The 25,937-nt window shown below is 38.1% G+C and overlaps 1 protein-coding gene across 2 annotated transcripts in view; it reads left to right on the forward strand.

Annotated features, from left to right (window-relative positions):
• The first annotated feature begins 21,797 nt into the window (after positions 1 to 21,797).
• Positions 21,798 to 25,937, forward strand: part of LOC148016864 (uncharacterized) — a 45,342-nt gene continuing 41,202 nt past the window's right edge. Inside the window, exon 1 of one of the 2 annotated variants that reach the window (XM_087662851.1) lies at positions 21,798 to 22,101. In XM_087662851.1, coding sequence (XP_087518977.1) covers positions 22,048 to 22,101 — 54 coding nt within the window. In that variant the 5' untranslated portion in view covers positions 21,798 to 22,047. The remainder of the gene's footprint in view (positions 22,102 to 25,937) is intronic. The other variant, XM_087662852.1, reaches the window with a different exon arrangement.

A 25,937-nucleotide genomic window follows, 5' to 3' on the forward strand; every position in this document is an offset into this window, starting at 1 on the left:
GTAACCAAATAAGTTTCTTGATAGGCTTCTTGGACCAAAGCTATAAGCAACAATGTCTAGGGTGCAAGTCAATAGCAAGCTTGGTCAAGTTGAGTGAATAAAACTCACTTGAGTTTACTTAAGAGAAGTAAGATAATCGATTGGATCTTATGCAAGTAAGCTCTAATGATGGCTATTTATTAGATGTTGGACACCAAATGGACCAAAAAGTCATCAAGTATCTGCAATAGTCATGTATCAAGGATGTACCTTTTGGGACTTGTTGATTGGGTAGTGAGGCTATAATTGCAAATGAATTTGTATTTATTTGCAATTCTCATGAGTCATGTATGCAATAGTAAGAAATGTATTCTGAGTCTTAGTGAAGATGGCAATTCCTATTCTATCTTATTTCTATATTCATGGATCCATGTACTTATTTGTATTATGTGTGTAGCTCATTATGAATGCATATAATACTTCCTATATCATGTCTAGGCATGTCATATTATGTTATCTAATGGTTATATTTGTACTTGATTATTTTATATGACCATGATGATATTTCCCTTTGTTACGAGTCTGCATGCACACTTGTTATCAAGCTCCACCAACACCTCTAGTTACTCCTATGCGTGGACAATGTTCCTGGCATGAGCCAAGGTGGAGTACAACTCTAGAGGTTTTGATACTATCTCCATTAGTGTAAACACAACTTTTGATACGTCTTGCTTCCCTCTCATCTCTTTTACCCTATATATTTAAAACCTCAAATTCCAATATAGTGGGTGGTTAACATGCCCATGATAGAGGTGTCAAGGTCACCCATTGCCTATCAAGATGGTGCTCTATCATTTGCCTATTTGCCACATGATAGTGACTTGTTCTATATGGGCCCACATGTAGCATTGGTCACTTTATGCTTTGGTAGGTAGTAGATAGTTGGCAAGAAACTAAATTATTTTGTGTTATGGTGAGTAAATTATTAGATGCAATTGTGTGGAATAATTATTTTTTGATGTTTCATTAGCACAAAATTATTATATTTTCAAGCACTCTCTGGCACATGATTATTGCACGTACACACATATAATTTTTTTATTTGGTTTTAATCTTTGTGAAATGCTTAGAATCCTAAACAATTATTTTCACAAACCTTAAACTATATTTATTAGATAGGAGTTACAAATTAGTAGGCCAAAAGCATGTTTCTCAAGAAGAAAAATAAAACATAAGTCCCAAAAGGATGTTCTTTTTCAATGTATTTTGAGCACCAAAAGCTATAGCAAATCCATAAACACATGTACAAGGAGGTGATCACCCATGCGTGGGAGAAGATTTTACTTAGACTTAGTCCTTGTGTCATGCACTCTTCTTCTATTTCTTTCTCCTGCAATTTGTGAATTCTCCTTCAATTTTCATGTGAGTAAGTTTATAATATGGTGAAGGGCTACAACATTGTTATTAGAGCAAGGTGATTGATCTACGTATCAACATCAAGAGGAGTCCTCATCATCATCACATTAAGCTTCCGTCTATTGTTTGCTGGGGGGAAAAGGCTTTCACCATGGTTTGTGGTACAAAAGCTTCATTTTCTCAAGGTAATTAATGTGTAGACTATTCCCAAAAGAAGTTCTGCCTTCTTATCACCATCAAGAAAACCTCAAGTCCCTACAATAAAACCACTTGTACTACTGTTATTTGAGGAAGAGTGGTTTTGCCAAAGAAGAGGAGATAGCTTAATCTACTATTACAAATGTGACATGCCATTCATTTGCCTCCAAACCCACCCATTGCCACCAAACTTATTACCTCCTTCAACTTATGTTGCTTTTGCTTATTCTTCCTCTATCGACATAATAAACTTCCTCTATTTTGCTTATCTCCTCTTCAATCAATGCCATTTTAAGCTTCTAAATCTTTAAGCTTTTGTAATGAAGGAGACCTAGGAGAGAGAAGGAGAGAAGGAAGAGACTAAATATAGGAGAGAGAAAGGGGAAGAAGATGAGAGAAGAAGAGAGAGAAAGACTAGCAGAAGAGAGAGAAAGAAAGGAAAAGAGAGAGAAAGAGAAGGGAAGCCATGAAAGTTGGAAGGAAGGGTAAAAGAGACTTGATTATTGATAAGCTGATGCCCTAATTGGGTCTTTCAATACCTTATATACCCTGTCAGTATAACTACGTATTCCCATGCTAACCCGTGTCCTACCCATCTATCCCCACTCTTTTATCTTCCATCCTGACCCCGAAGGTTTTTGCCCTCAAAAACAAAAAGAGGACTTATTGATGTGGCTCAAAAGAAGGGAAGGGTTGTAGAGTACTACTCTGTTTAGCATTACAAAGGAGAATATAGGTACGGGGAAGTAAAATCTCATGTGGAATTGGGGCATACAAATGTGTATATGATGTATACGATATGTGCAAGTTGATAGCATATGAGTTTGGCCACCAATTCTTGACAATTAGGGGCTGACAAACAGTGGACAACATGTTGTCCAGAATAGGCCTGCTGGAGAAAATTGGCCATAACTTCCTATGGGTAGCTTCAATTGAGGTGCTTGACATGTCAAAATGAAGCTCATGAAATGTACTTTCAACCCATGTAGGTGACACTTGACTGTCATTAATGCAGGGTAAAAACTATTCTAAAATAGTGTGTTGTCTACAAGTTGTCTACAGTGCAGACCAGGGCAAATTTAGCTACTCCTCAGTCAAAATTACACCCTTGAAGTAGGGGAAGAACTGCACTGGTGAAATGTTGATCGGGGTAGGGCTTTTCCAAGATAATTCCATTCCCCAAGATCAAATGGATAACCTACATAATAAGCATCAAGAGCACAAGGGTCATCCATACAAGCGTGGATCATCGTACTACCATCGGGGTCAAAAGGATAATTGTGATCCAATGCATCCGTTGTATCATAGAGGTAATTCATGGTGTCATCTTCAAGCACTGATGGTGGCACAAGATCCTCACTGGCCCATATGGTAGCATGCATTGACTTGTCCATAAACTCATTGGGAACCACTATGCCAGGTAGAACTGGAGCAGATGAGGTTGCAATCACTATAGCATTCACTGCAACAACCCCTAGGCATTTCAAGTCCATGAGTCCCACATGCATGGCTACTACTGGGCATTCAAATTTAAGGGCCTTGGGCTGATGGGGCACCTACTCATGAAGTTGCAATGAGATGCTCTCATCATGGCCTCGTTTGTGAGAAGCATCACGTTGCTCACAAGGATGGACATGCTGCTCATAGTAGTGATCAAGTGGCTAATGATATCGATCACTCCATTGCTAATAATCTTGTTGCTCCCCATGTACATGCTCATATACATTTTCATGATGTTACCCATATACGTAAGGCTATCTAGATGGTTGTCCATGTATGTGACTAGAATGTAGCTCATAAGAACATACATAGTCATCAGATGCATGCTGCTACTCAAAATATGCACAATCATCATATACATGCTGACCATAAGTAGGCACATGATGCTGCCTTTGCACATCCAAACCATGCCAGTGGTCATGGCACCCATAATGTCCATGAGAGTGCCCATGCTGCTGCTCATAATCATCTTGATCTGTCCTTTTAATTATAACCATTTGAGTAACTTGAGTCGCAAGGGCTGCAAGTTTGTCATTGATTGCCATGGTTTGCATGTTGGTGACCGAGATGGTTGAGATCACTCAGTCCAACTTAGACATAAGTTGATTGTGTTGCTCAATTAGTTGGTTGTGGCTCGCAGTTCGGAGAGCTTCTTGTTGCTGTAGAGTAACATTCAATGCATTCATTTGGGGATACCAAGAGTGAGAAAAGGAAGTGGAACTAGGAGCCACGACTGATTTGTTTTTGCAATTACTATTGTCTCTTTTTTGGTGCATTTTATGCATCAAGTCCTTATGCCTTTCTGCATCCCTTGCATCAAGCCTATCCTTGACCCCTGCCATTGAAGGTGCAGTCCACATAGACCCCTAGTCACAAAATTTGAGATAACCTTTGCTAGGGAGCTCTGATCGAGGAACTTTCTGGTTCAAAATGGAGAAAGGAGTTCCCTCTACAAGCCTATGCAAAAAAATTTATGACACAATATTCAAGATTGACTGTGAACAACTTTCTGTGGCTGTACTGAATGGGACTGCAGCCTGCTGTCCCCCAGGACCACTGCACACAAAAGTGGCTGTAACTCTCCAATGGGAGCTTCGATCGGGGAGATTTTAAGCTCTAGTCGAAGATATCAATCCCCTCTACGCAAAGAGCATAGGTATGTAATAACATGTCTTATATAGAAAATTCTATAATAAGAAATGCATGGCTGAACTGTGCAGTCCAACACCCTGTTTTCAACTGTGAGAGGTGTGTTTTGAACAGTCGATACTCTGTAGGGTCTAACCAACTTATCAAACTTAATGAGGACCTTTGGGAGACCTATGAGCACCCTGGGGGACCTGCAAATACTTCTTCAACCCACAAGTACCTTTGCAAACACCTGTGGAAGTCTACAACAGCATGTATAAGCCCTTTATGAGTTGAAAGTTTTCATGTAAATCATTGTCTGACAAGATCAAAGAGTATCTTGTCAATATTGGTTTTTATGTTTCTGATACTGATCACTCACTTTATGTGAGGAAGGGAGATGCAAGTTTGGTCATCATAGTCATCTATGTGGATGACTTGATTATTACAGGTGATGGTGATAGTGGAATTGCTGAAGTCAAGGACATTTTGAAGAATAAGTTTGAGATGAAGGATTTAGGTGAGCTAAGGTACTTACTTGGCATCGAGGTGATTAGATATGATGATGATATATGGCAGTTCCAAAGATAGTATGGCTTGGATATGTTGTCCAAGTATGGTATAACAGCATGCAAACCACTTTCAGTCCCGTTAAAGCAGAATGTAAAGTTGAGTGCTGATGTTGGGGATGAGATAGAAGACCCTACTATGTTCAAGAGGATAGTGGGGAGTTTGATCTACATGACCATTACAAGCCCAGACTTGAGCTACGTTGTTGGTCTTGTGAGTCAGATTATGGAAGTACCTAAAAAGCCACATTTGGATGCAGTCATACGCATATTGAGATATGTGAAGTCCACATTACATTATGGAATTTTCTATGAGGCAGGTACAGATGTATAGGTGTTTGGATATACAGATGCAGATTGGGCTAGTAGTATGTCTAATAGAAGATCTACTGGTGAATACATGTTCTCTCTTGGTAGTGCAACAGTTACTTGGAGTAGCAAAAAGCAATCTACAGTTGCTTTGTCGAGTACAGAGGTTGAGTATAGAGGTGCTGCTGTTGCAGCATGTGAGGTAGTATGGCTGCAAAAGTTATTGGCTGATTTAGATGTGCATGTGGAAGGTCCAATTGTCATTTATTGTGACAACATGAGTAGTATACAGTTGGCTAGGAACCTTGTGTTCCATGCAAGGACAAAACATATTGAGGTACACTACCACTTTGTGAGAGAGAAGGTACTAGCAGATGAGATTGACTTGGTGTATCTCAGCACACAGGATCAGATAGCTGACATCTTCACGAAGGCATTGGGTACAGAGAAGCTTCAAAAGTTTCGAAGCTTACTTGGAGTTGAAGAGATGTAGTTGAGCTTGAGGGGGAGTGTTGAGATGACAAGCTCAACACATGCAGACATTGATGATGGACCGCCTGGTTAGATGGGTGCACACGTCTACACTTAGCACGTTGGTGGTCATTATGACTCTCACATGGCCACTGACTCATTACTTATTATATTCAGGTTGTTACACCTATTTACAGTTGGCATAGTTATAGCTCTAGTCAACTAGTGTAGTCGGTTATGCATTATTTGACTTAGTAGGCCACTTTCCTTTATGTTGTATCTTATCTATACTTTGTGTACATTGAAAAGTGTGTGGAAAAAGAAGAAGAAACCAGCAAGAAAACGTTTTGGCCTCCATCTCTCTTCTTGTCTCTTGAGTGAGCTTCTCCTTGTGCATTATGTGCGTGTTCGGTGCAACATCTTGAGCAAGTCTCCCCACCACGCGATTCTTGACAGAGTCGGACTTATGGTAGGGTTGATGCCCTCATTGAAAATGTTGGCACTAAAGACGACCTTGGCACAGATCTCCTTGTCGAGATGATGGCGCCGATGGGGATCTCAGCCTTGGTGGCCAAGAAAGAGGCCTATGCAAAGGCTTCCACCATGATCACCATCTAGCTCTCCAATAGCATCACAGCCATATAGGATTTTTGGCTCAAAATTTCGAAGGGCAATCAGAGAAAGATAGCGGTGAGAGTCACTCAACAGTAGACAGCAGGTTTTCTACCATGTAGAGAAGTATGTGTGGCCAAGGCCTTTCTAATCTTCCAAATCTTAATATAAGTCCTTCATCTTTGATGCTCACAAGTAGTGTACCTGCCATGCCCTCACAACATCAAGATGTTTCTTTGATGGCAACTTTAGGAGGGAAGCCTTCCAACAAGTCTCAGTAGAGCAGGTTCCATTTCAGAGTCAGCAACCTTCATTGCTACCACCTGCTACAGGATATTGTGGACATGAAAATAGAGCTACTTCCAGCACTGTGCCTTGCAGATCAGAAAAGATTGTTACTGAAAGAAGTCTAAGGGACATGAATGCACAATCTACAAATGCATTTTTCCAACTGATCAAGCCCTCGGTGGGCACAACCGATACCATTTGACTGGGGAAAGAATGGCAGATGTAGTCTGCTTGGTGTCAAGCAATCAGAGGCCACCAATGCTTGCTCACAGATGATGTCGGAGTGTTGCTCAAGCATCAGAGGTTCATTCTCTTCTCTAGCTTTGCTCCTGCAGGCTTGACTGCGCTCCTCTTCGAGTTCCTTCTTAGCAGCAAGGAAAGTAAAACGAGTGTTCAAAACAAGGATGTAAGATTCTTTTGCAGGCTTCTGAAGTGGCCTGCTTGTGAGGCAGAGAACAACTAGGGGGGCAAGAAGCGCAGCAGATCTCGTCTGACCTGACCAGGCCCCATGGTCTCCTCATGCACACTTGCCTTCCGCAATGTGGCCATAGTTGGGGCAACTATGGCTATAGGGCACCGATGATGGTGGCCATGCTGATGGAGTGTCCTTGCAAGATCCATATGCAAGGTCCATAGTAGTCTGTTGCAATGATCGAGCTATTGTTGGTGATGGGAGATGGTAGCAATCGACGAAGGCACAATGTACTCCCAACACTCAAGATGAAGTGGAGAAAGTCATGACAACACCCATTTGCAAGGGAGGAGCAAGGTCTGAGAGATATAAAAAGATCTTGGCTTCATACTCCATGGAAGCTCCAAAAGGGAGCTTGTAGGGACGAAAGAGAAGACCCCATTTCAAAAGTAACTCTGACTGGATCTCTTACTAACTCCTGTGAGTCCTTTCTTGACAGGTTTACCTCTTAATTTTGACTAGGGATTGAAAACGAATTGACCTCCAATTTGTCCAAGCTTCCTGCCATAGCTTGTGTGGTCTTTAAGAAAGCTACCATCCCCCTGTGGTACTCCATCACTGCTCCTTACAACTCCTGCTGTCCATGTTGTACCTATCTGACTAGTTTTTTTTTTATAATTAGAACTGGATGTGAGAAAAGAGAAAGAAGAAGGAACCAAATGCCTAAGCTATGATACCAATTGTAATGAAGGAGACCTAGGAGAGATAAGGAGAGAAGGAAGAGACTACATATAGGATAGAGAAAGGGGAAGAAGATGAGAGATGAAGAGAGAGAAAGACTAGCAGAAGAGAGAGAAAGACAGGAAAAGAGAGAGAAAGAGAAGGGAAGCCATGAAAGTTGGAAGGAATTGTAAAAGAGACTTGATTATTGATAAACTGATGCCCTAATTGGGTCTCTCAACACCTTATATACCCTGTTAGTATAACTAGATATTCCCATGCTAATCCGTGTCCTGCCCGTCTATCCCCACTTTTTTACAGCTTTAGCAAGCTAAAGCTTTTCAAAAAAGATTTAATAAACTAATTTTTTAAAAATCCCTCCCTAGTTTGCCTTTGTTGGATCTTCTTGTTCCTTCACACCACCATCTCCTTTTCAAGGACAATATATCTTGGCCCTTGTTCATATGAAATATTTAACATCTTTAGGTATAGTTAAGGAGACTTCTTCTACAAATTCTACTATTCGATTGAGCAATTGTTTGCATGTAGGGAGAATCTTCAACAATTATTGAGACCTTGTTCTTGTGCAAAGAAATTGAGCTCAACATGTTAGGATCTTCAAAGACAAACAAAGTAAATGTGGAATCTATGCTTCCTAAAGTATCTTTGCAACAACAAAATAATATTCTTCAACATAATCTGGTAGAAGTTACAAAAGTACTTCAAGATTAGAAATGACAAAATCCAATTGTGTAAGTTGAGGATGATCACATTGCTCACATCCTATGAGGCACCTTTGAAGTGCAACAAACCAAGAAGGACAAGGAAATCAATCATAAGTCTTTTTACTTTTCTGAATTTGATGGCAAAAAAGATGAAAATATTGTTTTGTCTTGGTTGAGCCAATTTGACAACTACTTTGACAAAGAAGCTTTTTTTGAAAAATATAAAATCAAGTGTGCTACTAACTACTATCTACTTGATAGACAAAGCATCACTTTGGTGGAACATCCTTTGTCATAATACCAATTTCTTGACAACATGGAAAAAATTTCAAGATAGAGTCAAAGAATCCTTCCTTCCATCTCAAATAAATCTCCATGCAAGATAAAATTGGGCTAATTTACCTTGTTAAGAAGGTAATAACATGGCTACCTATACCTATAGATTTTGGCAATGACTTCTTCTTTTGTGTATACTTAAGGAAGTTTTTGAGAGCACATCACAATACAATTATGAAGATAGACTTCAAGTTGGCATCTAAGCTAAGTTAAATCCTCTCAAAGCTCTCTCTCTCTCTTCAAGATGCTATTTTTTATGCCCATGATGTGCAAAATGAATTCCAAACTATTGACCAAACTTTTTAGCAATCCAACCAGTCACGGCCCAAAACCCTAAACCTCCCAATTTCCAACCTAAAAGAGGATCCAAGCAAAAACCTGGAGACAACAAGGTAAAACTATAAACCACTAACTATAACACCCAACACAAAAGATTCAAGCCTACTTGTTACCATTGTGGACAACCTTGACAACTATTGCCCACTTTTTTTGTGGTCAATAATCCAACCAATGCTAGCCATATAACAATACTTGCAATCCAAAGAAACCTTTCAATTCCTATTGCCCTAATCCTTTTCCTTTGAGTTGACCTCCAACCTTCTAATATTATTTGGATCCTAGCAAAAACTTAGAGATAACAAGGTAAGACCACAAGCCACTAACCTTAACACCCAACGTAGAGGTTCAACCTTGTTATCATTCTAGACAACATGGACATCTTTGAGTGAATTCCCATGCAAAGCTTCCATCCAACAACAAAACCTCAACTCAGTTACACCAAGGAGGTACCTGACTAAGTTCATGATTGGACATCTAAAACTTCCCAACAAGAGGTATCAAACCAAGGAAAGTCAAATTTGCCTATCTCTTTATAAGCTTTACTTAAGATGAAAGGTTTTGTGAAAGATTTTGGTGTTATTATTTTGTATGATGATGGTAGTTTCCATGATTTTATTTCCAAAAAGTTATCATTTTACACGATCATTGTAGTTTTCATGATTTTATTGTGAAAAAGTAGAGGTTGCAATTAAAGACTAGTCCTTCATTGTACAAAGTAAAGTTTGCATTTCAAGGCTAATATAACAACATATAGGGAATTAAAGGGTTAGAAAATTTTATGGGTTCATACAAAGAAAAGTGTAATTTCCTAGTTGCACCTCTTCAATCATTTGCCCTTACTTGGTAATGTCTTTTAGACATCAGTATAATCCAAACATTGACTACCACACACATACCATCGCTTTTTAAGTTGAAGGCTAATCAATTTCTTTGATTAGCAACCCTTGCTAGGGGTTAAAGGTCGCATGTGCCTAGCTGCATACATTTACTTGTCCATATCGCCTGCTGCATACGTGTACATTACAAGTAGTTGCTACTCATCACTATCCCTTTATTTTTTATTATTTATGTGACAATAGAATAAAGAAAGACATGTCACACGTTGTGACTTTTAGATTTGTCATATACCGTCTTGCTCTCTCATGCTTGAACCTTCATAGCTCTTACTTGTTTCTTGCTTTTGCTTGTGCTTCCATTCACTCTCCACATTTCAACTGGTATTAGAGTGGGCATTCGAGAAGCTTCATCAACGTTGCATTCAACCTCAGAAGAGAGCCTGACTTATAACTTTCATGGTAGCCCCATTTTAGTCCATTTAATATATGCATCAACTTCCCTGTCTACGCTTGTTCTAGGCTAGTTGAGGAGCTTTCCGAGGGTTAGATGAGCCTTATTGAGTGCTTATTGAGCTAAGAAGAAGCCATTCTATCCGTTTTGAGTGGATGCAAAGCATGCTATAGAAGTCATGGACAGTTATGGTAGCTTGACAACACTTTTATATTTTGGCCATAACTTTTGCATATGATATTAGATTGAGGTCTTTTATAGCTCAAAAACAAAGAGTATGGCAAGAACTACAAATCTAAGTAAGAGTTGATTCCGTCTAGTTTTAGTTATCAGCATTCACACTTAATGTCTATGTATTGAATGTCTATATGCTATCGGAGTATGCTACATGGTTATTTGGTTCTTGGCATCATTGCTTATACTTAGATATGGAAATATTGAGATCTACATCTTGGATTTGAGCTCAATTGGTTGCATTTAGGCAATGGCTATTTGCTTCAGTGATTTTCACGCGTAGGCTTGAAGACTTGTCAAAGATATATACACCTAGATGTACACATGATGTATTTTGGACACCTAGATGCTATGAGCTCTATGTATTTTCTACTTTGGATACTCTCAATTTGCTCCAGTGGAAACAAGTACTTTATTCACAAAGCTTAGTTCATTTGAGTTAGTGGGAGACTCTCTTATGCTTTATTAGTTGATGCATATATTGTCACTATAGAGGTTTGTGACTGTGGGCTAATTTGCCTTTGATTTGGGCACCTTATACTACTTATTGTGAGTGAGTTGTCTATGGTGGATACATGCTTGGCATGCATTGTGGTATGCATCTATGTACTTGACACCTTGGATGCTTTAACAATCTTTGGTATTAAGTGGTTTATGCTACATTGCTAGTTGTATTGTTCATCCTAGTTGCTACTCAGATTTTCCAAGCAGTGGGAGCTTATTATTTTGCATGTTTGCCTACATACTTATGCTCCTTTACTATAGTTTTATGGACAAACATGCTAAAAATTATTTTTGAGCACTTCTTTTGAGAGTAGACACTTGAGTTTAGCACTTTGGTGCTTCTTACGTTGGATAGTAATATATTGGTTCGGTCTTATTCCCATTACACTCTTTTTAGCTTGGATTTGGGGATGATTTTCTATAATTATAGTAGCCTACACTCTTTGTATTTGGTAGACATAATGGCATATGCTTCAAATCCTTCCAATGGCAGTGCTATCTTCAACATAGAGCAGTTCGACGGTAGTAACTTCTAGTATTGGAAGGTATTGGTGCAAAAGAAGTAAGTCAAGCCATTGAAATTAGAGGACACAGAGCCAAAACTTTGTGATGTAAAGGAATGGGAAGAGATTGATTAGTTATGCAATTCTACCATCATTTTGTCATTGTCAAAGCATGTATACTTCAATGTCATTGAGATTGAGGGTGGTGCTTATGCATTACAAAAAAAGATTTGCCATCTCTATGATAAGCAAAGTCCTATAACTTAGTTGTATTGGGTTAAGAAGATCACGGACCTTCGCATGAAGGGAGGGATGCCCATGTCTTCACTCTATTTTCAATCAACTTAATTCATAGGATATTGGGTTTAAGGAGAATGTCAACTCCCTTTTCTTGCTTGTTACACTATCTAAGCCTTGGGATAGATTTTGCACTGCTATGAGTGCAAACCCTCTTGAAGGTGGCTTTCAGCTCAAGGATGTAGAGGGTGATTTGCTTATGTAGGAAGTAAATAGGAAGAATGTTGATGCAACTCATACTTTTTATATACTTACAATGAGAGGTAGATAAGGTGGTAAGGGGGATACTAATCATGGTAGAGACTCACGGCCCTACAAGGGCAAGTCTAAGTCTCATGGGCAATCATGTAATAAGTCATGTGGTCCTAAGTCCTCTCTAACTTATCACTATCATGGACAATAGGGTCACATAAGGCCATGGTGACATAAGATGCACAATGATAGTTACGTGCAAAAAAAGAAAAGGAAAAGTGCATCACAAATCTTTTGATGATCATAACATTGTTCCTAAGTCCAATGGTAAGATAGAAGTGATCAATGCGTTGGAATATAACTCAAATGATTACATACTTGCTACTTCATCAATTGATGCTACTCAATTGAGTGATGTTCTATCTTCTTACTCTCAATGTTGGCTTCTTGATTCAAGGGCTTTATTTTGTGTTACTCAACATCGTTATTAGTTTTATATGTATCGTACTGTCTGATACGTTTTGTTAAACTAGGAGATGACACTACATTGGATATTATTAGCATACATGATGTGAGATTAGAGTTTGATACTTCTCCTTCATTTGTGCTTCATGATGTACATCATGTCCTAGCTTTAACTAAAAGCCTTATCTCCACTGAACAATTGGATGATGGACATGTATTATATCTCTTTTGGTGATTCTCCATGGAAGATTACTCATGGTAGTCTTGTTTTTGCTAGAGGTGCCAAGGTTGGCCTCCTATACCCTTTGCTTGTATTTGGATCTGTTGATCATGTTTTGGCCATGTCCAAACTTTCTCGTGGATCTCTTTGGCATCGGTGCCTTGGGCATATGTCTCTTAAAGGAATGAAAGTGCTCACTTATTTGTAGTATTTGCCACTTCTTAACTACTCATGTTTTGACTCTTGTGATCATTGTTTATCTGGAAATAGATTCATAACTCTCATAAAAAGTATAATTCTATGCACATGGATGAGCTATTGACTCTTGTGCATTCAAATGTTTATGGTTCCATGCCTTGTTAGTCATTAGGCAGCGCTAAGTATTTTGTCATGTTTATTAATGATCATTCATATAAGGTTTGGTCCTATCCCATGAAGCAAAAATTGGATGTCTTGGTTATGTTTCAATGCTTTCTAGCTATGGTTGAGAACTAGTCTAGGCACATACTAAAATGCCTATGATCTACAATGGGGGTGACTATGTCTCTAAGGCATTTGAGCAATTTTGTGATAAGAGGGATATTAAGCGTCAATTGACTGCCCTATACACACCACCCTAGAATGGTATTGCAAAGAGCATGAATAGAACTGCTTAGGAAAGAGTTTGCATTATGCTTAGTCAAACAGACTTATCATGGTACTTTTGGGCTAAGGCAATTACTACAATAATTCATTTGATTAATAGATTCCCATGCATTGCTCTCGGTATTAGAGCTACACAAGATGTATGGTCTGATAAACCTCCCTCATATGCACATTTGCATGTTTTTGGATGTGAGGCCTTCTACCATATTCCCAAAGATAAATGCAATAAGTTGGATTTGAAGTTCGTCGAATGTATATTTCTTAGATATGATGATGTATGTGAGATGGGCTATTGTCTTTGGAATCCACATGCTTGAAAGGTTATCCACAGCCATGATGTTGTTTTCCATGAGGAAAACATGCGTATAAATTAGAGAAGGTAGTGGAGATATGCAGGGTGATCTTTCAAGAGGAGCCTTTTGTTACAATACAGCTAGTCCCTGTTAGACAACATGCTACAATTGCTAATGATGTAGTGGCTCAAGATCCTCCTTTTGTGTAGGATCATGATGTTGGATAGAGAAGGCAAGCCATATACGTCCCACAACTAGTTTTGAGACACTCTACTAGAGCCTCACATCCTAATTGTTTTGAGCCCTCTATGCCTTTTGGCATGGTGATAGATGATGGTGAGCCTCTCACTTATGAGGAGGCTATATGCAAAGATGATAGTCACTCTTGAGAGAGAGCCATGCAATCTGATTCATTGCATAGAAATAATACTAGGATGTGGTTCCTTTGTCCAATGGAAAATATGCATTGCAATGCAAGTAGGTGTACAAGTTGAAGAGTACCCTTGGTTATCCTAAGCCAGCATATAAAGCCAAATTGGTTGCTAAGAGTTTTAAGTAGAAGAAGGGAGTTGAATTTGATGAGATATTCTCTCCTATGATGGCCAAGATGACTACCCTACGCCCTGTATTGGTGTTGGTTGTGCACATGGATCTGGACATATACTAAATGGATGTGCAAACTACTTTCCTTCATGGGGACTTGCATGAAGACATTTATATGCAATAGCCTAAGGGCTTTGAGGAAAAGGGCAAGAAACACAGAGTGTACAAGCTAAGGAAGAGTCTTTATGGACTTAAGTAGGAACCTAAGGAATGGTGTCATAAGTTTGATGCCTATATATATATTCACAAGGTTATTCCTGCAATCATATGGATTCGTCTTTTTACACAAAGAAGCCCATGATGGTAGCCTTATCATTTTGGTGCTATATATTGATGACATGTTGATTGTTGAGAGGAGTGCTCATCATGAGCTAGAGATACTTTGAAGACTTACTCAAGAAGAGCTTTGAGATGAAGGGCATGGGGTATGTTTCTCATATACTTTGTAAGTGTATTACATAAAATTGCCAAAAAGGGCTTTTCTATCTCTCACAAAATGAGTATATTCATAAAGTAAATTGTCCCCAGTCAGATGATGAGAAAGGTAAGATGGCCAAGATCCTGTATGCATCCGTAGTGGGTAGGTTGATGTCTGTCATGATAGCCATTAGACCTAACATAATATTTGCAGCGGGAGTTGTGGCTCGTTATATAGCGACACCTGGTAGATGACATTGGGACGCTGTGAAGGGCATCATGAGATATCTAAATGGCATTGTAGATATGTGTATTTATTATGGTGGCCAAGATACTAGAGTCATGGGCTACATAGATTCTAACTATGCAACAAGACATGCAGATAGTAGGAAGTCCACCTCTGGCTATGCCTTTACTTTTGCTGGAGATCTTGGATATTCAAGGTGTAGAAATGCATGGCCTTGTCTATTACCACCAAGGCTAAGTATATTGTAGCCATTACTGAAGTTTCCAAGGAGCTCGTATGGTTGGGTTGTCTGGTAGTAGACCTTGGAATGATTATGACTCCTATTTGAATTTGAATTCTATGAATGCCATACATTTGGTACCCAATCTAGTCTTTCATGTGAATACCAAGCATATTGATGTCCATTGTCACTTGATCAAAGAGGTGGTTGAGGACAAGTAGATAGAGTTTGTCAAATTCTTGATTGATGTTGAGAATCCTCCAGATTTTCTCATTAAAAATGTCCCAATGGAACATTATGCCTTTCTTACGAAGATGATGAGCACAGAATGAGATGATATCTATTCCTCATCGTATTGTACTTCTGTGTACACTTTGTACTTTGTCACTTTTTTTCCTATTTTCTCCACATTCAAGTACATTCGCCTTTAAGTGGGAGGTTATTGGGGTTTAAAGGCTCCTTATGCCTAGCCTTCTACATTTACTTGTACTTACCGCCCCCCACACTTGTACATTGTAGGTGGTGGTCACTCGTCACTGTCACTTTATTATTTATTTTTTACATGAAAATAGAATAAGGGAAGGTACATCACACATTGTGACTATTGGAGTTGCCATATATTGCCTTACTCTATTTTGCTTGAACCTCCATAACTCTTACTTCTTCTTGTGCTTTCACTCTTGCTCCACCTTTCAACCCTGAGACTAAATTGTTTCCTCTCATTAGTCACACCCAAGCTAAATATGCCCTTGGAAAATTAAAAAATTTATATATAATATTTGTGATTGAAGTAGAATCTTTTGAATATTCTAAATTGACCAACTCATAGAAAAAGTTATTGGACTCGTATAAATATAGCTTTATTGATGACTATCCACATAGATTACCATAATCTCATGAAGACTTAGATTTTTTGAAAAAGAACTTTTCCCTAGGGTGACTCCACCACACAAAAGCTCCATATAGGAACACTCCTTTACATCAAAAAGCAATTTAAAGACAAGTGGCCAAACTACTTAATAAAGGTTTGATCTATCTAAGTCCATCGTTGTTTGCATCTAGCCTTGTCAATGGAAAAGAAAAATAAGAACTCTAGGATATGCATTGATTATAGGATACTAAACAAAGTAATTATGAAAAATCAATACACTATTTCGAGTAGACAACCTATTGGATAGACTTAGGGAGCCAAAATTTTCAATAACTGGAAGTTAAATTGGCATATCATCAAATTTTCATGGATTCTACCAATATATTCAAGACTACATTTAAGACATAATTTGATTATTGGAAAATTTTGCTTGTGTCTTTCAGTATTATGAATGTATCAACTACATTTTTACTTATGAAGGATATGATATTTTTAGATGATCAAGGCTTTGTAATTGTGTTCTTTGATAATATCCTTATTTATAGTAAGTTAAAAGAGCATAGACAATATCCTAGAATCTTGTTTGATTTATTGCACTAAAATCATCTATATGAAAATCCTAATAGGAGTTTGTTCTTTCAAATCAAATTGAGTTTTTAGGACATATAGTTTCTACCCAAGGAATTACTATCGACCCAAAGGAAGTCCAAAACCATAAAATACTAGCCTATCCCTATAAGTGTTCATGAAGTTAGCTCTCTTTTCAGTTTATCAGGTTTCTAGAGATTTTTTTTTGAAAACTTTTCATTGATAGCCTTATCTTCGACCATGTTATTTTGTGAAAGAACATTGTCTTTAGATGGGGTCCTAGTTTTAAAATCCTTTTGATACTCTAAAAAATATTTTGACCCATGCACCCATATTGCAATAACCCAATTTTCTCAATCTTTCTTCCTAGTGGTGACTTATGCTACTAGGTAAATTTACAACACTTTTGATAAGGAACTATTGGTTGTAATACATGCATTAGATTTTTAGAAACATTACATTGATTTGGTGTTCTCATCAAGATTGAACAAGAGACACTTATTGAATGAACCACTCGTTTTTAACTATTATATCGAATAGGCATCCTTCACTCAAAACTTTCACCCAATGATGTAATACCAACCTAGACATGCTAGTGTAGTCATAGTTACATCGAGTTGTAAACTCATATCATTTGCTTAGTTTTGATAAAATAAAATATATTTAAATCATATTTCCATTATTTGAATCGTATAAAATAAAACATATACATATTTGAATCATATTTCTATGATTAAAATTCAAACTCTTGATGCTATGATTCCTACATATGCATGAGATCTTAATACATGGCATAGATTTCAAAATACTAACACCACTATTTTTAATCATTACGCTTATGTTAATGGGTCCTTGTATTATCAAAGAAAATTATGTATGACTGCACCCTTTAAGAAGATAGCCATGAATGAAATGTATGCACCTGCTTATATAAGGCACATAGGCATTTAGTCTACCATAACTATATGTGAAGAATATTCTTATTGGCTTGATATGAAGTATGATATTGCTAAATTTGTTTTTGAGTGCATTGCTTGTCAAACAATTAGAAGTTGCCATGGTAAATATTGTGGATTCCTTATGCCTTTGCATGTACCTAATGGATCGTGGAAGAAAATTTATATAGACTATATCACTCGCCTACTCACAATATCTACCCATAATGGCATGGCATGGACTATTGTGGGTAGATTTAGTAAAGAAGTTTATTTTGTCCCCTATAAAAAGACCTAAACTAAGTTAATACAATTTTTGCTCATCATGGATTTCAAAAAGCAATACTTTTCGATTGTAATGGTAGTTTTTGTGAGCATTTATGGGTAGTTGTTTAAAATTCTAGGCTCTAAGATAGTCTTTACCTCAACTTTCCACCTCAAAATCAATAGCCAAACTAAAGCAACCAATAGTATTGTACTTGACCTTCTTAGGTCCTATACAATTGACCAACCAAACAATGGGACCAACATTTATCTTGAAATTTACTTACAACAATACTGCACCTTCAACTGTTGGTAGAACATCCTTTGAAGTTGTTTATAGAAAGAAATTGCATGTTTCCATGATTGCCATAGCTATCAATGCTCCACATACTATGCTTTAACTGGTGAATATATGAAAATTTTAGAAGAAGTGATTGATAAGAGAAAACAATCCAAATGAAGATATATAGCTCAAGCCAACAAGAAATGCAAGGCTATTACATTAAAAGAAAATGATTTAGTTTTGGTTTGTACTAAAAAGAGAAGGTTAAAATCCATTGACAATCATTTGAAAATTAAAGTAGTTTTAAGATATTATGGGCCATTCCGTATTATACACAAGATCAATGATAATGCATTCAGATTTGGCATTCCTTTTCATTAGCAGATTCATAATCCATTCTATATTAGTTTGTTAAAACCTTTTAAGGGAATGCCACCAGTAACTTCAGTTGTAGATAATGCCTCATTATTAGAAAAAGACACTAGCATATTAGCACCTAAAGTTGTCATCAACCACAAGTAGAGCACTACCAAAATGGGTACTCAATTCATAGATATTTAGTTAAACATAAAAATCATCTTATTGAAGAATCCTAGTTTATTCAAAAGTCATGGCCAACTCTAACTTATGATCATCTAATAATTACATACCACTCATAGTCACATTAATGTCTAAGAGTACATATTCACCACATGAAGTAGTGTTCTATGAAAATCCATGGCTACCCTATTCTCATAGGATATATACAAATTCAATGCATTGAGGTAGTACATTGATTTTTTGGATTACCTCCTTGATGTAGGGTAGATTTTATGCATGAAGGTAGTACTAGAATCACTTGTGCAGTTTTGTTTTTATCAATCAAGGATAATTTTTTTAAAATCCCTAGGTAATATTTATGATACTTGGATTCTTATTTGTTTATTTGTTGCATGATAGTGACTCATTGTGCATGGGCTCGCATGCATTGCTATTCACATTATGCTTGGTAGATAAATAAGAAGGAACTAATGTCTTTTATATTGTGATGGACGAATAAATTATTAATGGGAGTTATGTGAAATAATTATTTTTTAGTGGATCTCATTAAATGCACAAGGAATAATTATTTTTGGGTGGTTTACTAGTGTGAAATTACTATTTTTTTTGTTCTCTCAAGTGCAACATTATTATATATGCACACACGCAATTACCTTATTTGGTCGTAACCTTTGTGCAATGCCTAAAAGGCTAGACAATTATTTGTGAAAATTTTAGAGTAGATTTATTTGAAAAGAGTTAGAAATTATTAGGTCAAAAGCATGGCTTTTAAGCAAAGAAATCAAGAAGCCCAAAAAGGATGCTCTTTTTCAATGTATCTTGAGCACAACAAGATAATGCAAATCTATAAATACATGCATGGGAGAGGTGCTCACCTATGAATAGGGGGAAATTGTTCAATGCTTGGTTAGTGCACTCTTCTTCTATTTCTTTCTCTTGCAATTTGTGAGTTCTCCTTCCATTTTATTATGAATAAGTTTCTTATATGGTGAAGGTCCACAATAGTTCATATATATTACTAAGTAGCTTGAGCACATATTTCTCTTAGGACATTGAGATTAGTGAAAACTAAAGCATACTTGATTTGGTGGCATTGAGCTAATCTTATTCTTTTTTACATACTTTGTATTTCTTAATTACACTAATAATTTGATGCCTTTGAAAACATCTTATGTCCTCTAATATTATTACATAGGATATACTAACTAGATCATAACAACTAAAGTTGGGTGCTCTCCAAAGACAGAGGCACGTTAGAAAGCATATTGAGTTTATAATATCTAAATCCAACATGTATGGAGATTATTTATAGAGGGTACTAACTTAATTTTGGTACTATCATTGTATCTTCATTAACGTACAACTAATCTCATTAATATAAAGGATATTAGTTATCAATTGAGATGAGCTTGCAATCCTCACTTTATGGAATTCTTCGCTATGGCCTATATTAGGAAAAAAGAAATAAGAAAAATCAAGAGAGTTGTATGCATATATGGTGGAATAGGGCAAGATACATTAGTTTCTCTCATTCAACATCAAGATTTGGTGCTTCAAGAGTCATGTTACAATGTGTTTCTCACATCCTAAAATGTGATTTTGATATGAAAATGTGAAGAGATTGTATGCATTGATTTCTATAACTACTATCACAACCTCTAGGAATCTTACTCATGAGGTGTAACCTTGTCTTTTCATGGTTTTTATATCTCCTTTAGATGGAAGTATGATATATGGATGGATATATGAGTTGTAATTTTATATTTCCATAATGAAGAATTGCAAACCAAGGCTTACATCATGGGGGAGGCTCTATCCTATCATGAACTCCTAGTTCTTCTTTCTAAAATCTATTAGCTTGTGCAAAATTTTTAATGTAAGATGGTAACTAGTATCATTTACATAGACGAGCTTTATAGGTTAATGGAGATAGTAAAACTAAGCTACCATCAAATAATCTCCATAAATCTCATATTAAACCTTATGAATATATATATATATATATATATATGTATATTCTTGTGACTATTGGATGGTGTAGGGAGTTTGTTAGGGATGGGATAACATGCCTATAATAATGGTTAAGAACTGAGATATGAAGGCACATAATCATGTGATAAAAATCAAAAACTTAGAGTGGAGGTACTCAGTTATGTGTTGTTTTGTGAAATAGTGAAAGGAACTTGTCTCTGATTGGGCAAGATACCAATGACTATACTCAAAAGTTGAGACTTTAAGTCACATGCTTAAGTGGTTGCACTTAATTGTGATTTTGAGGTATCTAGTTATATGATTGTTTTGAAATGGTATAGTAACTTGTCTAGGATTTGTCAATATGGGATACATTTTGGCCATCCACTCAGCATGTGCCTACAATCCAGATTCATATGATGAGTTTATAAGAGGTGGCAATGCTTACAATAAGGGACAATGTTTCCAACCACTCAAAGTAAGGGCAACATCTTAGATTAACAAGTTTTTCTATATCAAATGTCACTATTATTATTGAAATCCTTTTGAAATTGCACAATTCCCTTGGAAACATACCACATCACTTAGCATACCTATCAGTATGCTCAAGCTCGAAAGTAATTATATTGACATACAGAACGGATGGGTTTTAACAGGGATCCTTTTAACTCAAGAGGAGAAACAATATTTTGAGGAAATGTTATCAAAGCATGATAAAGCATTTACTTTCCAACGATATGATATTGGTTGTGTGGATCCTAGTGTTGTTTCAATGGTCATCTTTACTGTGCCACATGTGCCTTGGAGTTTGCAACCTATTCTAGTGCCGAAAGCTTACTTGCCAAAATTGGTTGAGTTTCTAAATGAAAAGGTAAGGATGGATCCTTTGGAACCATCTTTTGCTCCATACTCAAACAGATGGTTCAGTGCATCAAATAAGAATGGGACTCTATGATTTGTACAAGATGTGCAACCAATGAATAAAGTAACTATAAGGAATGTTGGAGTTGGTATGATTGTAGATGAGTTTACATAAGCCTTTGCAGGAAGGGAAATCTACTCCTTGGGTGATCTTTACTTTGGATATGATCAATTCCAATTGGCTATTGAAAGCAGGGATTTAGTAATAAGTATTTCGATATCCCAACCAATAAGGGTACATTGGGATCCTCTAAGAGGAAGGCACCCCTTGAGATGCATACCAAACGTCCACAAAGTACAAGAACTCCGACCCCCATATCATGATTTAGTTCGTGGATCTTAATAAGCGAGGCTGCCACACGAAGACTAAAGTCGAGGCCTCACACATCTTTTCACCGTTAGCAGCAGGCCAACCAGGACGAGAGAGAGAGAGAAGACATGCTTGACAGGCACCTGGCGACAGAAATCACGCAGTAGGCCAAGAAATTCACCTTCCTGCAACATAATTTTACTGTCTCAGGTGGCTTTGCTGCAGCACGAGGAGCATGTCGACGGGCTACACGCACCTCGGGACGGAGAATGTCTCCGGATCTGTCCCGGTGAGTCTCTGGCTCTCATTGATCTTTAATACCAGTTTGCCTGTCGATGAAAGGAAGAGAAAATCCACAGAACGGACAAAAGACCGTCGTCCTGGCTTAGCCTCTCATGCCGGATTGTCCAGATCTGCAAGCGTTCGATGCGTTCCAATGGTATCTTGCACGAGTCCTCCAATTTTAGACAGTGCAAATTCTCGTGCTAATTATCAACCTTTGGAGAGGATGCAATGGACACGAATGTAGCCTTTTAGCCACAAACATTTTGCATTTCGTTGTTAAATTACTGATCCGATGAGTGGAGCCGGCACTCATGCTGTGAATACTGCATCATAACAAATTCTCATGCTAATTATCGACCTCCGGAGAGGATGCAATGGCAACGAATGTAGCCTTGTAGTCACAAACATTCTGTGTTTCCTTGTTAAAACACTGATCTGATGATTATAGCTGGCACTCATGCTTTGAATGCTGCATCTTAACAAGTTTTGCCGGTAAGACACTAATCTTTAGAAGAGATGTGAACCAACTTTTGCCTGTACGACACTTATATTCAGAGGAGATGCAAATGGTGTGCTTGTCTTCGACTGCTTTGTGCAGGTGGTCATGTTTCACTAGTTTACAGTTTTGTTCGTTGGGGGGACTTGCACCTAATTTTTTGGGAAACGCATCCAACATCTTTAGATACCAGGTGGAACAGTCATTAGACTGGATGACAGTGATCTCAGCTGTAATGGAGGGATGGCTAATTTGCATTAATTGAAAATGTTTGTTCTTTCTGTTTGATCTGCCATTGGTAGAGGATTGGATGGGAGCTGATGACTTTTCATCAACAAATAAAATGCCAATAAACTTCTCTGCCACACTCTCTTTCTCTCTCTCTCTCTCTCTCTCACACACACACAGATATGTATATGCACATGCATATATGCATGTATTCTGCAAAGTGTATCGTATGGAGGAGTGAAATTAGCTCTCAATATACTTGAGCAAGGAGTGTCTACAGTATTTACAGCTTCAAGTGGACTTAAGACTCTCATATTGAGCTTGGTGAGGATAAGTTCATAACACAATTGACAAGCATAACATACAGGAAATGGATCACAAAGTGAAGGGAATGTAGTGAGTAAGCATGACAACCAACAGAGATAAACACCCCCTCTTAAGCTAAGATATCATCAGATTTACCACCAGCCAGAAAAACACAAGGTCAGTGGGCTTGTGGACAGGTAGGAAACTGCATTGAGATGCAGAAAGAAGCAACTGGAGCTAAAATATATCTGGATATGCTGAAAATGCAGGGTTGCCAGGAAAAAATGCATGGTATGCAGCATCACAAGGTGGTGTGCAGGTTGTACAGCCTTGATAACAAGTTGTGCAGCTCAAATGAAGACTTGTAGCAGCAAAATGCAGGTTTTAGCAGCCTCTGTAGTAGTAGACTTGCTTGTAGCAGATCTGAAATAACTGTCAGAGCAGCAAAAAAAAGGCACCTAAACCAACAACTTGGTCATTTGATACTATGTGAGAATGGGCAACAGAAGTGAAAGAACACAACTGCTGAACACTGAGATGAATGAACAATGAGAGAGAGGACACAACAACTCAAGGAATGTATGAACGGGTGATGGAATCTATAGCACAAGACATGAGATGTACTACTGTACAAACCACACAAGTGATGGCATGTATATACTAACCAGGAATATCCCCCATCCCCCTTTCTCCAAGTGGATGTGATCCAATACAATAAGAGTGGAGGAGTGGAGTATATATATAGACTATATAAATCTGAGACAAAAATGGACCAATCCTAAATGAGCTGCCCAATTGCCCATATAGGTGCTCAAAAACAAGCCTACTGAATGTGGCTAATACCCATGAATGTAGACTGCTAACACATGGAAGGTCGAAGTTATGTAAATGGTCGCATATGATGGCTCGATGCTTCTTTCACATGTAAGGTATTTGATTTGTCATTTATCATTTTTCCTAAGAAATGCTATGGTCCTTAAGAGGCTTTATTGCATGCCTTAAGAATTGTGGCGATATTTTGGCACCATCATTTACCCAATTTTCCCATTTTATAATGTACATTATCATAGGTCAACCAAAGATCTCCTATCAAAGAGTTAAGCTTCTTACATCAAGATTTGCTAGGGGTCTCACATCCGAACAAGGCTATGGGAGGTGCAGCTGTCAATAATTTTCCTAGGAATTTTACTTCCCAAGAGAAATTTTGGTTTTTGAAAGTCTTTGAGGTGTGGACCTCATAGAAACAAAGAATGGCCATTCCAGTCCCCAGGAATGTTTAGAATGCATCTTATCCTTGGAATGGGTATTCCCATTCCCTAACCGTTTCTTTGCCCATTCCATACTTCTTCCTTACTATTCCGTGGTTGCTCACTTGTCACAAGACTACCATCTCACAATTTTTAGTATTTTTTCTTTAGCAAAAAATTAAACTGCCCCCTTTTTTTCACTTTCACGCTTCCACTTCCTTTTCCCTTCCACATCTATTGTCTCATCCATTTATAGGATGTTGTTTTCCCTTTCATTCTTGACCTTGACCTTTTCTCTTCTTCCCTTTTTTTCATTCCATGTTACAATAGTTGTGAAGGATATGACGCACACAGAGAGAGAGAGAGAGAGAGAGAGAGAGAGAGAGAGAGAGAGAGTAGAGGCCAAAATTATCAGTCATGTTTGCCATGTATGGCCATCTCTTGCCTGTGAGCCCTTGGTTTGAGTTTGATGAGGACTCTAGGAGCTTTGACATAGTCTTTGTTTGCTAGTTTGTTTCCCCGAGGCATTCCAAGTGGAGGTTCTATCTGCCAGTGGCATTCCTACATCTTTGTACATGGCATTGGTGACCAGCATCACTGTAGCAGCCTGTTTCACTTCGTCTAGGGCATGTAGACAATTCACTAATGGCAAACGTAGGTGGCCACTTTTGGGCATGGCAGCAGTTTGGATCAGGTCCCAGACCTGTATGAAATGCAGGTTGGCCAGCTTCTTGGGGTGTTTCTATTTAATGGCACTCACCCATTCCACCATCAATGCATTGTATTCAGCCTAGCCTCCCTCATTGTCATCATCTTCATCTCTTGCCTTTGTTTGGTGCCCATTCACGCTTGGAGCTGTGTGTAGGGGCTAACTAAGACCAACTGTGTATCATTCAGATTTTGGTAAATTTTTTCCTTCATTCCATTGTGCTTCTTTCATTGTTCCTGTTTGCATCACACCCCTCATATGGTATCATTTGCCATGGTGGAAGCTGAAAGGGATTGAAGTGGAGCATTTGTATGTGGCCAAGACTGCTGGCCGACATCATTTCAGGCTGATCTAGCTACATTTCCATCCAACACGGGCCTTCAGTGCTGCGTTTTCTGCAGATATAGCTTTCAAGGGCTGCATTTTGATCTTCAGCAGCCCCTACAGGCTGCATAAACCACCCCCTGGCCCCAGCCCCGCCGGCCCCAGCCCCAGGCTCCTGTTTTGCAGCCAACCAACCCCAACCGCTGTGTTTTCTCTACCTCCCTTCCTCCTAGCTTGTGTTTCTATTGCTGATGTCATCATTGCTGGTTGTACAGCAGCTAGGTAGACCCTACAGCAGGCTTACATCAACAGCAGCAGGTCATCCTTAACAGTAGTTGCATTGTTTTCTTGTTTTTGAGGGGGACAATCTTGGAAATGCGGCTGTGGATTCCCTAGCCCTTCTTGTTTCAAAGGGGAATTCTTAGGATCATGAGGAGCTTATTTTATGCAAGCCCATTCCATGGCCCTTGGGTCGTGCTGCTATTTTTTGCAGGTTATAGTGCCTTCGATAGCTTCTCACCAGTGACTCT

This window comes from Lygodium microphyllum, chromosome 22, assembly GCF_053477565.2.
Source record: "Lygodium microphyllum isolate KBCC chromosome 22, Lygodium_microphyllum_v1.1.10, whole genome shotgun sequence".
NCBI lineage: Eukaryota > Viridiplantae > Streptophyta > Polypodiopsida > Schizaeales > Lygodiaceae > Lygodium > Lygodium microphyllum.